Here is a 14,553-nt window from a genome sequence, read left to right as displayed (position 1 = left end):
TCTCTCATCGCGCTAAGAATTATAGTTTACTTGCAGGAGTGATATTTTCACGCTAATCTGAGACAGAGACTGTGCGCCGAGGGGAGGGTAAGGCGTGATGTCAGGAGAGGGGAGCCGGGCAGGGCCCTCCTCAATGTCCTCTTTCACTAATATGCGAGCCGCAGGGCATGGCTAGTTGGTTATAAAATTAATTGGGATGTGTTTAATTTGGATCCCACCACTGAAATTTCACCCTGTGACATAAGTAACGTGCCAGTTCAACAATGGGAGGGCTACATTTGTAACTATCAAATAAATTTATTTAAATAAATTGTTCTGCATGCATCAAATCTCAAAACGGAAGAAATCAAAAAACAAAAAATTCAGTCATCAAATGCAAATACATCAATAGTGCAATCTTTTGTAAAAGGTAGGAGTTACATTCTACAGACAATAAAAAGCAAACAAGGCTAAACGTTTTTTTTTTTTTTTAACACTGAAGGAAAAAAATGCTGTTAGTGAGGTGCTAAAATGAATTGTTACAAATGTCGTTAAAACAATAGGTTCGGTATTTTTCAAGTTGGTTATTTCTTCAAAAACACGGTAGAGTAGAACTCCCCTTATCTGCAGATTTGATTTCCGCACTTTCACTTATACCCCAAAGCATTATGGATCCATGCCGTACTTAAGAGTTGGCAACCTTTCCTTTATTTTAAATCCTCCAATTCTTCTCCAAACCAAGGAGTCTGACTTGAAATTTGTCTGACCACCAGCACCTGGTTGGTCCCAAGATGCCTGTTGTCTTCTGCCAATGTTGTTTTTCAAGATGGGATTGCAGGTGATGGCTCTTCCATGAAGCCCATGTCCGTATCGGTAACACTAAGCAAAAGAGAAGTGCACCACCACTCCTTTCTCGGCTAAAACTGACTGCAGGTTTCATGTGTGTTACATATCAGCCTGGGTTCTTCTCCTGTCTGGGGTTCAACTAAAGGTTTTGTGTCCATTTGCTTATGTTAATGTTACTTTTGTTAATTATCTGCTGCATCGACTTTGCCTGTTTTATGTTCCATGTGATTTGTAGGTGGTCACTAAAAAGGCGGGGCCACCTATCCATCACTAGCCTCTGCCCTAGAAAACCGGAGGTTCTCCCACAGTTCCTGGCAGTTCAATTCAATGCACTAGGGACTGGTAAGATCTTCGACATTTATTGAGACTTTTGACATTTTGGCTTTCTACTTTGGCACTTTGGTTGCATAGCATTGACTTATTGCTTTGGGCAAATCCATGGAGTTTCCCTTGTTGTTGAAAAGCATTTTTGTGCAGAAATAATCTTATATTTTATCGAGATTCTACATGGCCCTTTGTGTATCTAGCTGCGGTTTTTCCACTGGTTTTCCACTACAAGTGGGCATTTTTGGAAGTTCTTATTGGGACTCCCAGCCATAACACCATACGGCTAAATGGAGGAGGTTTGCTTTGCCTCCTTGCACAGTAAATGAGTTGATCTATCTGTCAGTTCTCTTAGTATTGAAGATCTCATCTTGTCTTGACCTCCACAGTTCCCCCATTTCTTAAAGACTGCTAGCTGGACGTGCTTTGATATCTTTTTATAGTCTTCAACTGCTTTGTAGGCCTCAATTAGTTTAATTTTTAGACCCAGAACCACAGATGCAATGTTTGCTCTGAAGATGTTGATGGAGAAGTTTAGAGAAGGCCAGAAGGAGATGCATTGTGTCTTTGTGGACCTGGAGAAAGCATATGACAGGGGGTCTCGAGAGAAGTTGTGGTATTGTATGAGGAAGTTCGGGAGTGGCAGAGAAGTACATAAGAGTTGTACAGGTTATGTACGAGGGACGCCTGACAGTGGTGAGGTCTGCGGTAGGAGTGACGGAGGTGGGATTACATCAGGGATCGGCTCTGAGCCCTTTCTTATTTGTAATGGTGTTGGACAGGTTAACAGATGAGATTAGACAGGAGTCCCCATGGACTGTGATGTTTGCTGATTACACTGTGATCTGTAGCGAGAGTAGGGAGCAGGTTGAGGAGACCCTGGAGAGGTGGAGATCTGGTCTAGAGAGGAGAGGAATGAAGGTCAGTAGGACCACCAAGACAGAATACATGTGTGTGAATGAGAGGGAGGTCAGAGGAATGGTGAGGATGCAAGAGGTAGAGTTGGCGAAGGTGGATGAGTTTAAATAAATGGGATCAACAATACGGAGTAATGGAGATTGTGGAAGTGAGGTGAAAAAGAGAGTGCAGGCAGGATGGAATTGGTGGAGAAGAATGTCAGGAGTGATTTGTGACAGACGGGTATCAGCAAGAGTGACAGGGAAGGTCAACAGGACGGTAGTGAGACCAGCTATGTTATATGGGTTGGAGATGGTGGCACTGATCAGAAAGCTGGAGACAGAGCTGAGGTGGCAGAGTTAAAGATGCTAAGATTTGCATTGGTTGTGACGAGGATGGACAGGATTAGAAATGAGGACATTAGAGGGTCAGCTCAGGATGGGCGGTTTGGAGACAAAGTCAGAGAGGCGAGATTGTGTTGGTTTGGACATGTGCAGAGGAGAGATGCTGGGCATAGTGGGTGAAGGGTGCTAAGGATAGAGCTGCCAGGGAAGAGGAAAAGAGGAAGGCCTAAGAGGAGGTTTATGGATGTGGTGAGAGAGGACATGCAGGTGATGGGTGTGATGGAGCAAGATGAAAAGGTCAGGAAGGTATGGAACAGGATGTGATCTGCTGTGGCAACACCTAACAGGACAAGCTGAAAGAAGAAGAAGTCAGTTGCTCAGAAGAGCCCATGGTTGTTGAGAGCTACACAATGTGTCAAGAGTCAAAGAATTTATTAGGCTGTGAAAATGTCTTCAGCTGACAGTTCCTAATGGCGACTCTTGACCAGACAAACACCTAAAGAGCTAAGCCATCCCAGACGGATGACCTCACGCGTCCTGAATCCTGAGACCTCACTGAAAAGGTGCTTTTGCATAAGCCACATTCAATCTTTTATTTTTTTTAAATCTTTTTAGTTCATCAAAAATATTGTACACTATTTATAAATGATCGTTTTCATAAAAATGCCATTGTAGGTGGTTTTCTGATGAAGTTGTATTTACTATTTTTTGTTACAAATCTCATCACATTATGTAATTTGGCCAGAGGTGTCCAGTCCTTTGCGTTGAACTGTATATTACACAATGAAGCTGCCAGGTGTGCCAAATTACATAAAAGAAGCTGTCAACTGTTCATCCCAAATGAATCATAAAACTGGTGTATAAAAATAAACAAGATAAAAGAAATAACCTTCAGAACATCAGGCTCTGTCTTGGCACACTCTCCATCCGCCTCTACTTTGTCTGCCAAAATCCCCTGGACCTGATACTCAAGGATATAGCTGTCAATAAATCGCTCCAGCTCCTCAATCTCCTGTGAGCGAGAGCTGCCAGCTTCAGAAGAGGCAGAGGCGACAGACGAGTTTTCCATGACTGTCTGAACCCACCTGGAGAGAGAGAGAGAAAGAAGACAACATTCAAGCCACACTTTCCACATCATACAGTTTACAAGTAAATATTATTATTTTATATACAAACATATACACAAACGCGAATATCGGCAAAGTTTCTTTGTAGCCTTTGTCGATTTTTGTAAAGCGTTAGACTCAGTTGATCAAGCTGCCCTGTGGGACATCCTGAGGGTTCGCGCGATCCCCTCGAGGTTGCTGGATATCATGGCCGGCCAGTACACTGGTGCTGTGAGTGTTCTGCAGAGTGGAGGCAGGACCCTCTGTGTTTTTCCCAGTTGATTTTGGGGTTCGTCAGGTGTCTGTTCTGCTCCTACTCTGTTCAATGCTTGTATGGACTGGGTGTTGGGCAGGGTTGTGGGGTTCCAGCGGCTGTGGGGCATCTGTTGATGAAGAAAGATTCACGGATCTTGACTTGGCTGACGAGGCTGTGATCTTCGCGGAGTCAATGGAGGCTCTGATCGGGGGTCTTGAGAGACTGAGTGAGGGGTCTGAGTGTCTGGGCTTGCGAGTGTCCTGACAACAACCAAAGAGCCAGGCCTTTAATGACCTCTTGGGCACGGCCATCAGCAGTGTGTCTGTCTGCGGAGAGAGTGTCGACCTCGTCGAGAGGTTTACTTACCTCGGCAGTGACATTCATGACTCTGGTGTCTCTTTCTATGAAGTCAGTAGATGGATTGGGAGAGCATGGGGGGTCATGAGGTCGCTGGAAAGGGGTGTGTGGCGCTCCCGATATCTGAAAAAGGACGAAGGTCCAAGTCTTTAGAGTCCCGGTGCTTCCTGTCTTCCTATATGGTTGCGAGACATGGACACTATCCAGTGACCTGAGACGAAGACTGGACTCCTTTAGTACTGTGTCTCTCTTGAAAATCCTTGGGTAACATTGGTTTGACTTTGTGTTGCTCATGGAGTCCCGAATGAGGCACATTACCTGCATTGTGAGGGAGCGTCAGTTACAGCGCTACGGCCATGAGACGCGTTTCCCAGAGGGTGATCCAGCTCATAAGATCCTCATTGTTAGGGACCCGACCAGGCCAAGGGGTCACCCACGTAACACCTGGCCGCGGCAGATAGAGGGTCATTTCTGGAGGGTGGGACTGGACTGACTGGGGGGTTGCAAACCGGGATCCCGAGTTGTTTCATCGTATAGTGGGTGCAGCAACACACTGTACCAGTGCATGCTCCCCAACTTGACTTGACTGCAGCGTAAAGTCACAAGTAGACTGCAGAGCTTCCTGTTTTTCAACGACAAGGGCATGCTCACAAAGTACATGTGTAATGCCACGAAAAGTGCCTGCTGACACTTCAGTACGTGAGCAATGGTACGAGAATGCAGTCAGACTTATTTTTTGGGTACATACACCCTTGGCCTACCAGTCCTTTTGTGATTACTGATTACAGTTGATTTAGATCATCCATCTCCAATGGGTTTATTCTTGTTTATCAGCCTATTAATGGCTTCTTTGACATTCATTGACTCAACTATTGTCCTCATGTTGAACAACGGCAACTTCTATCTATCTATGTACAGACTCCAAAGACCAGAAGCAAGCCGAGGTGTCCTATGAAGCCATGAAACACCTGTGACACCAAATATCTCAAACATTATGGTGCCCTGAAATGGGGGGTCCATGTACAAAAAGTGTTGGTGTGACCAAAATGTTTGCAAATCCCCTTAAAAGAAAGTCTTTAATGTGCACTTTAAACATGATGTCTAACTTGTCTGATTTAGAATTTTAAACTGTGGAGCAGAGGGGGAAATCAAGTAAAAAACATGTCTTTGTCCCAAATATTATGGAGGGCACTGTATATTATCATGTTTTTAAGATGACAACGTAAACCCCACTGCTGTTCTTTTTAACATTTCAAAGCGTGGCATATGCCAACATCAGTTAATGTTGTACCTCACTGTGATTTTGCCCCACCACACCACACACTCCTACTGAATATTTCATAAGACGTAGTCAGACCACAGACACCCTTCCTAGGGCCAGTGCTCATCCTAATCCTATCCTCCATATGCCCTGGCACCCTACCTTGAGGCTAAGCAGAAGGGGACTGTCACCACATTCACCTGATCCTGGGCTAATCCTCCTTAAATTAGCGTACAAATTCAACAAAGACAAAGAGGATTTGCAGTGGCAGCCATGGGCACCCTGGCAATACTTATAGTAGGTTATTAGGCCACATACAGTCAGCAATTGTTCGGCGCAGCTCTTTTGGCAATTTTTACAGGCCAGTAGGCAGCACAAGTGTGTGATTTGAGCACAAACAGAAGAAATGACAAAAAGCTGTCTCCAAAACACTGATGACGATCACTGAAAAGCATATCCACCCTCGTCTGCAGTTGCCATATTTTAAATGAAATTTAAATGAAGACCACAAAATGACAACAAATTAGGAGGCCCAAAGACAAATGCGGCCAGTCTAGAAGCTACAAGGATGCCAGTTCAGCCCTGTGAATATAAACTAATTACCAGTTGCGACAAATTATTATTATTATTATTATTATTGCCTAGCCACACTATGCAGAAGGCTTTCTGCCACCAAGTTCTTTAAGAATCTTACTTTCAGAAATTCCAAAGAATGCATGCAGCGGAAACTAACTTCTGAATTGAAGTCCATCCAGCCTTTCCAGATCATTCAATGGTCCAGAGTCCTGTCTTCAGTTCAGTGCACTGCTCTGATTTTCAGGAAGAACTGCACTTATTTAGCAATGCTTTGTTGGTCGAGGGAAGAACAGGACTCGAAAAAAATATTGGGGTGGCATTTAGGCCACTGCGTTTACTTGCAAATGGAAAATGACAGGCAGGTGATTGTATAAAGGGGTTAACAACACAAAAGTTTAGCCATTGGCATCAAAACCATCACACAGGGGTCACAGGATCAGAGCTCCGTAATGCGGGTCAATTCATCTCCTGAATGAGACGCCACCCTATCAGGAGTGCCTCGCTTTTATAGCTGCCGGACCTGAAGGGGCGGGGTCAACTGACCTCAGTGGGCGTTGTCTCTGGGTGATAAGGGAGGTACAAGAGTTAGCTTTGCAACCCCCTGGTGTCCTGGAGTGGAAGTGCTTACCTCAGATGTGTCTGGAAGGTGAACAAATCTGACTGACAATTTATTTTGCATGTTGTGAGTTCACGACTGGGTGACTTCACAGGTGGGTTGTGTGATATGAGTAAAGGTGACATTTTTATTTTCATGGATGTTTTTTATGCTGTGGTCCAGCATTGATCATCATAGACGTCCATTATATCGGGAACTTTTTATCACTGCTGCCCATTAAAAAAAATTCTCAGCCATAACTACAAACTACAATACGTGGCGAAAGTAACAGGTAAAAAAAATATATATATAATTTTTGAGTGGAATATTCCATTAAAGCTAGTAACAAGGAAGTATGCAATGGGCATTGTGTGCAGAGAACAAAAAGTCAAAAACGAAAAAGGACTTCACATTCAGAATTGATCCATCATTGCACTCAGGAATAATCATCTCTCACTTCTTTCTATCTACACAATCTTACTATCATGGTGCAGAAGAGCAGCAATGCATTGCATGTTGATTGGCACCCTCTGGATCCTGGACTTCTTGACAGAGAGGCCCCAGTCAGTTCGGACAGGCTGCAACACCTCCATCAACATCACAATGAGCACTGGAGCGCCACAGGGCTGTGTGCTTAGTCCACTGCTGTTCAGCCTGCTGACTCACGACTGCACAGCCACGCACAACACCAACCACATCATCAAGTTTGCAGATGATACGACGGTGCTGGGTCTGATAAGCAGGGATGATGAAACAGCATACAGAGATGAGGTGGAACGAATGTCTACATGGTGTGAAGACAATAATCTATCTCTCAATGTTGACAAGACAAAAGAGATAATCGTGGAGTTCTGAAAATCATATCCTGCCCAAATCCCACTCAGCATCAACGGTTTCGAAGTGGAGACTGTTAGGAGTACCAAGTTCCTCGGTGTGCACATAAGTGACGAACTTACGTGGACACATAACACCTCATCACTAATCAAGAAAGCCCAGCAGAGACTACACTTCCTGAGGTGGCTGAAGCGAGCAAGTCTTCCCCCTTCAATCCTCACCATGTCCTACAGAGGCACCATTGAGAGTGTTCTGACCAGCTGCATCACTGTCTGGTATGGCAACTGCAACATATCCGACCGCAAGCGCCTGCAAAGGATAGTGAAGACAGCAGAGAACATTATTGGGGTGCCTCTCCCTTCACTACAGAACATATTTTACAAACGCAGTGTCCGCAAGGCCTTACTGTAGACCTCCAACACGTCGCTCGCGAACTACAGGTAGCTCACAACCCCTTTTCAAGTAACTCACAAAAGGGTTAATGAATCCTACATAAATTTGAAAACTTGATTAGTCAAATTAGGGGTTGGCAATCTTTCCAAAAAAATCATATCACGATCCACAATCTGAATTGCGATCTATCTTTTCAATGTGGCATACACTTAAGAGAATATCCGGAGTCAAACTCATCAGGATCTAAGTAGCACTTTATTTTAAATATCAAAGTTGAATTCAACTGTTCTCTCGTTCGCTAGCTAAGCGGAGTTAAGGAACATGCACCGAAACTGGTGAGTGAGTGAGGAAGGCCTCGCCTCCATTCCCCTCGGCCAGATACATGTTTCTCAGATTTACGCATATAAATCAGTACCGCAAGCGAACTAAGATGCATAGCGAAATGAGAGAAGTCACAGAATCAATCGGAATATTCAAACAAATTATAGAAAAAAACCCGATCTAAATCCATTAAGTAGTTCTCTCGTGAAAAGTAGACAGACAGACAAACGGATGCTGAATTTTATATACCTTGGAACACGTACAAATCAGGTTACGACCAAAACGTTCGGCAAACTTTTGCATCTGTTCACAACCACACACTTGGGTGACGAACAAGCCAGTTCCGTGTGCGTTTCTCACCGAAGTGCACAGGTGAGAAGCGGTCCGCATACGTAATTGTTCTCAGGAGCTGCTGATTGCCACAACTACCACGTCCTCTTTATAAATAGAAGCGCGAGTCGGCTAAAGGGTAAAAGAAGAGAACAGGAAAGAATGGGAGGTTGCAGGAGAATGCAGGAAGCAGGAGGAGAAAGCCGGTGCAAGAGCAAGAGCAAGCGAGCAGCTTAGCGGAAGCCTGCGTGTTTGTCTCAGTGTTATTCAATGTTTTTACATTTAGTTTACTACTACATTGCGCATTCTATGGTACAATTAACTATTTTTGTGCTTAAAAATCTTTAAAGAAAATATATTTACATACAGTTCGTACGGTCTGGAAGGGATTAATTGTATTTACATACAATCCTATGGGGGAAATTATTTTGGGTCACGGCCAAATCGGGTTACGACCAGAGTTTTGTAACAAATTACGGTCGTGACCCGAGGTTCCACTGTGTATATATATTGTCAGGGATGCCAGGGGCCATGACCCGGCCGGGACGTCATGAGGGACCGGATGTGGGTCTGTGCCCACCCCGGATCACGTGGGGTTTGCCTTCTGGGTTGCTCTGAGGGCCACAGGTACAGGGCATGGAAGCTCCACCCTGTAGGGGCCCGTGGTCACCGCCAGGAGGCGCCCCAATGCCTTGGGGACCTGTTACCCCAGCACTTCCGCCACACCAGGAAGTGCTGGGGGGAAGATTTAGGATGGCGCCCGGAGAGCAGCCGGGAGGACAGCCGGCACTTCCGCCACACTGGGGCGTGGCCAGAGGAGGAATGCCGGGAACACCTGGTGCTCATCCAGGAACGATAAAAAAGGGGCCGTCTCCATTCATTCGAGGCTGGAGTCGGGAGGCGGAAGGACAAAGCTCAGGAGAGCTGTGAAGGCGGCCCGAAGAGAAAGGCATTGTGGCCAGGACTGTGATTGGGGTAATTGTGCACGTGACTGGGGTCTGAGTGACCATATCATTTGTATATATTGAAAATAAAACGTGTGGTGGTGTTTTAACAACATGTCTGCCTGTCTGTGTCCGGGTCAACTTCCACAATATATATATATATATATTGTGACGGACAGCCGGGTCCCATGCCCGGCCAGGACACCCCTGCTGCATATGTTCCGGGGGAGCCACCATGAACGGTTCAATACCTTGGTGGCAGCCTTCCCGGCCGTTGTTCGTTTCCCAGTATCCCACGTGGCTCCATGGGACATGGAATCCTCCACAACCTGGTTGGGAGATGGGGTGGCCGCTAGGGGGAGCCAACAACCCGAATGGACGAGTTATCAGCCCCACCCGGAGGTGCAATCAGGACCAGCTGGTCAAGCACGTGGAACACTTCCAGGTGGGCTATAAAACGGGCAGCCTCCCTTCATTCGTGGCCAAAATCGGGAGGAAGAGGACGAGGTTGCCTGGGAGGAGTGGTGATACCAGGAAGGGTTGTTTAAAGTTTGTGTTTTGTGCTTTTGGGACTGTGTTGGGCCTGTGGCTGAAGAGCAAAATAAAAGCCTATTTGTTTTACAAGTGCCTCTGCGTAAGTCTGTGCCGGGTCGGGCACTATATAGCCTTTATATATATATATATATATATATATATATATATATATATATATATATATATATATATATATATATATATATATATATATAGAGAGAGAGAGAGAGAGAGAGAGAGAGAGAGAGAGAGAGAGAGAGAGAGAGAGAGAGAGAGAGAGAGAGAGAGAGATTTACTTACTTATTTATCTATCAACTTACGCATGTATTTATTTAAAGAACTTCTGCAAAAAGCCAAAATTCCCCCTGGGGACAAATAAAGTTCTTTATTTCTATCTTTCTGTCTATCTACAGGGAGATTCACTAGAATGAGCCACTGAATATTCTGTTGTAACTCCCATTAGGATGAAGCAATCTGAACCAAACAAATCTGCTCTATACCTTGACATCAGTGTAATCCATATTCCTGAACGTATCGGCAAGCATCTCGATGGGAATAGCAGCAATTTCACGGTGGATGTTTCCTTCAAATCTTCCACAGTGCAAGGTTTGTTCTGATACACTTTTCTTTTTAGCATACCCCACAGGAAGAAGTCTGCTGGTGTCAGATCTGGTGACCGTGGTGGCCAAAGCCCCTTTGAAATTACCCTATTGTCGAAGAAGGACTCAATTTCTGCCATGCTCCTGCCGATGTGTGACAGATTGCTCCATCTTGCTGGAAGTAACCTTCCATGAACTCACGAACATCCAGTTGATTCTGATATCACTTAAATGAACTGGTGACCCAACAGGTTCACACCATGAAGACACTCTGGTCAATATGGTACACAACCATCCTGATGAGAAGTCGTGTGACTGAGTGAAGGGGTACGGGCGCTACGCACCCAGAAGTTGCAAATGGAGGCTAAACGTTGCGAAGGCTGTCCGGCACCTAACTCATCGCTCCAACGCAGGGGCATCCCGGCTTGTTCGAAGCTCCATATACTGAGGAGCACATTGCACATTGCATTGCACGTTGTTTCATTCAGATTGCTTCATCCTAGTGAGAGTTATTACAGAATATTCGGGCAAGTGAATCTCCCTGTATAAATAGTAAGGTGGTTGCCCCCTAACCGCCTCAGGTATCTGGGTTGGATTCTTGGCCCGGTCACTGTCTGTGTTTAGCTTGCACACTCGGTGCACTTTGGTTATTTCCTTCATCTCACAAACAGACAGTTTAGATTAATCAGTGACTCTGAATAGGCCCAGTATGACTAAATGTGTGTCAGTGTGTTTAGCCAAAGACTGAAGGCTCGCCATGTGCTGGTTACTACTTCAGCTCCCCAAAATGCTGAAACAGAATACAGACATATGGAAGTGTTCAACGTTTAAGAACTTCGGTGAATTCATCTAAACAGACGGAAGAAGGAAAAGGAAACCTGGTGGTGGAATGAGGAAGTACAGGGGATTATACAGAGGAAGAGGATGGCGAAGAAGAAGTGGGATAGTCAGAGAGATGCATAAAGTAGACAAGACTATAAGGAGATAAGGCACAATGTGAAGAGAGAGGTGGCGAAGGCTAAAGGAAAGGCGTATGATGAGTTGTATGAGAGGTTGGACACTAAGGACGGAAACCGATTGGCTAGACAGAGGGACCGAGCTGGGAAAGATGTGCAGTAGGTTAGGGTAATAAAGGATAAAGATCGAAACGTACTTACAAGCGAGGAGAGTGTGTTGAGCAGATGGAAAGAGTACTTTGAGAGGCTGATGAATGAAGAGAGCGAGAGAGAGAAGAGGTTGGATGATGTGGAGATAGTGAATCAGGTAGTGCAACAGATTAGCAAGGAGGACGTAAGGACAACTATGAAGAGGATGAAGAATGGAAAGGCCGTTGGTCCAGATGACATACCTGTGGAAGCATGGAGGTGTTTAGAAGAGATGGCAGTGGAGTTTTTAACCAGATTGTTTAATGGAATCTTGGAAAGTGAGAGGATGCCTGAGGAGTGGAGAACAAGTGTACTGGTGCCGATATTTTAGAATAAGGGGGATGTGCAGGACTGCAGTAACTACAGGGGGATAAAATTGATGAGCCACAGCAGGAAGTTATGGGAAATAGTAGTGGAGGCTCAGTTAAGAAGGGAGGTGATGATTAGTGAGCAGCAGGATGGTTTCATGCCAAGAAAGAGCACCACAGATGAGATGTTTGCTCTGAGGGTGTTGAAGGAGAAGTTTAGAGAAGGCCAGAAGGAGTTGCATTGCGTCTTTGTGGACCTGGAGAAAGCTTATGACAGGGTGACTGAGAGGAGCTGTGGTATTGTACAAGGAAGTCGGGAGTGGCAGAGAAGAACGTAAGAGTTGTACAGGATATGTACGAGGGAAGTGCGACCATGGTGAGGTCTGCAGTACAAGTGACGGAGGTGGGAGTACATCAGGGATCGGCTCCGAGCCATTTCTTGTTTGCAATGGTAATGGACAGATTGACAGACGAGATTAGACAGGGGTCACTGTGGACTATGATGTTTGCTGATTGACATTATGATCTGTAGCGATAGTAGGGAGCAGGTTGAGGAGACCATGGAGAGGTGGAGATCTGCTCTAGAGAAGAGAGGAATGAAGGCCATTAGGACCACCAATTCAGAATACATGTGTGTGAAAGAGAGGGAGGGCAGAAGAATGGTGAGGATGCAGGGAGTAGAACTGGCGAAGGTGGATGAATTTAAATACTTGGGATCAACAGTACAGAGTAATGGGGATTGTGGAAGAGAAGTGAAGAAGTGAGTGCAGGCTGGGTGGAGAAGAGTGTCAGGAGTGATTTGTGACAGACGGGTATCAGCAAGAGTGAAAGGAAAAGGCTATAGGACGGTAGAGAGACCAACTATGTTATATGGCTTGGAGATGGTGGCACTGACCAGAAAGCAGAAGACAGGTGGTAGAGGTGGCAGAGTTAAAGATGCTAAGATTTGCATTGGGTGTGACGAGGATGGATAGGATTAGAAATGAGGGCATTGGAGGGTCAGCTCAAGTTGGACGGTTGGAAGACAAAGTCAGAGAGGTGAGATTGTGTTTGTTTGGACATGTGCAGAGGAGAGATACTGGATATATTGGGAGAAGGATGCTAGGGATAGAGCTGCCAGGGAAGAGGAGAGGAGGAAGGCCTAAGAGAACTTTATGGATGTGGTGAAAGAGGACATGCAGGTGATGAGTGTAACAGAACAAGATGACGAGGAATCTTATGGATATGGAAGAAGATGATCCACTGTGGCGACCCCTAATGGGAGCAGCCAAAGAAAAAGAGGGTGAATTCATAAAGGTGGTTTGCTGTCTCAGTGTTTTAGTAAATCAGAATGGACAGAGCGATATCTAAATACTGCTTGTCGACATCAAGTTTCCTTAACAAAGACCAAGGATGTTCACTGACAGAGACATTAAGAGCTACTTAGAAAGCACTCAGCAGAAATTTTGCCTTTCTTGAAAGCTCAAAAACTTGTTGTGAGATGAAATGAACTGGCATATCCATCTCCTACACCATAGAGGCCCTGCTGTTAAACATAATTTTATTACACACAACTACAATCTTCCCGAGTTGGTGCGGATGTCACGTGGCTGCTGTTTACGAGGAGCAAATCTTAACACATAATGTGAACTGATATTTGCCTTTGTACTAGTTTGCCGCTGATTATCTGGCTCCTTAAATAATAAGGGAGAACAACAGGCTTTATTCTGAAATAGCAGGCTGCCACAGCATATAAACCAACCCAGTCATTTTCGTTCTTACGTTACCTCATTCAATATAAGCATTTGCTTGGCCGGTGTGACTGGATGCCAAAGAAAGCACTTTCACAGCTCCGCAGCTCTCTCTTGGCTTGGAAAGCTAAACACCACTGGAAATTCACGAGCTACTAAGGCTCCGGGGTCAAGGAAGGAAGCCAAAGAGATTAATTTCTAAATAAGACAGTGCCAAGCTGCTAACAGGACCAAACAGGTGCAGGTGCTGCGCAGAGCATTCAGAGATTTGCCAGACACTTTTATATCATTTGCCTGAATGTCTTCTGATTGTATGTGAGCACCGACAAAGCCGGTGGGCTATTTGAATAATTCCGCAGTCAGTGGGCAGCATTTTCACAGACCCACTTTAGTAGGCTATCAAACTGAACTGAAACCTTTCACAGGCTGCAGTTTGCTTCGACTTGTAATCCTCCTAAGTGAAGACTTTGTATTAAGAAGAAGATCAAACCATTTTGCTCATTTTTTATCAATTGAGAATACACAGCGTTTCAAAGCGTCATGCGTGTGCGTCTGTGGATCAATCACAGGGTTCCTCTAAGGTAGGGGTCGCCAACTCCTGTCCTGGAGGACCACCGTGGCTGCAGGTTTTCATTCTAACCCTTGTTTGTGCTGCTAATTAACTTCTTTTGAATTCATTTTAATTGATTTGTTTTTTTAAGATTTGTTCCCCTGAATTTCTTCACCATTCCTCTGAATTGCTTAATTTCTTTCCTTAAATGGCACCCAAACAGAAATGAAATGTGAAGTGAGGGAGCCAACAGAAGACCAACTCAGTCAGGGCCTCAAACTCCAACCAATTTCACTCCAACCAGCTGCTTAATGAGGTGCCGAT

General features: G+C 45.0%; 1 protein-coding gene across 2 annotated transcripts in view; it reads right to left on the bottom strand.

Annotated features, from left to right (window-relative positions):
• ctif (CBP80/20-dependent translation initiation factor) overlaps nt 1–14,553 on the bottom strand; it is a 423,275-nt gene that overhangs the window by 366,510 nt on the left and 42,212 nt on the right. For both annotated transcript variants that reach the window (XM_039759672.1, XM_039759673.1), the window contains exon 2: nt 3,280–3,475. In XM_039759672.1, coding sequence (XP_039615606.1) covers nt 3,280–3,459 — 180 coding nt within the window. In that variant the 5' untranslated portion in view covers nt 3,460–3,475. The remainder of the gene's footprint in view (nt 1–3,279; nt 3,476–14,553) is intronic.

The sequence above is a fragment of the Polypterus senegalus genome, chromosome 7 (assembly GCF_016835505.1).
Source record: "Polypterus senegalus isolate Bchr_013 chromosome 7, ASM1683550v1, whole genome shotgun sequence".
Lineage (NCBI taxonomy): Eukaryota > Metazoa > Chordata > Cladistia > Polypteriformes > Polypteridae > Polypterus > Polypterus senegalus.
The sequence above is the reverse complement of the archived record's forward strand: the minus strand, read 5'-3'. Positions and strand labels throughout refer to the sequence as shown.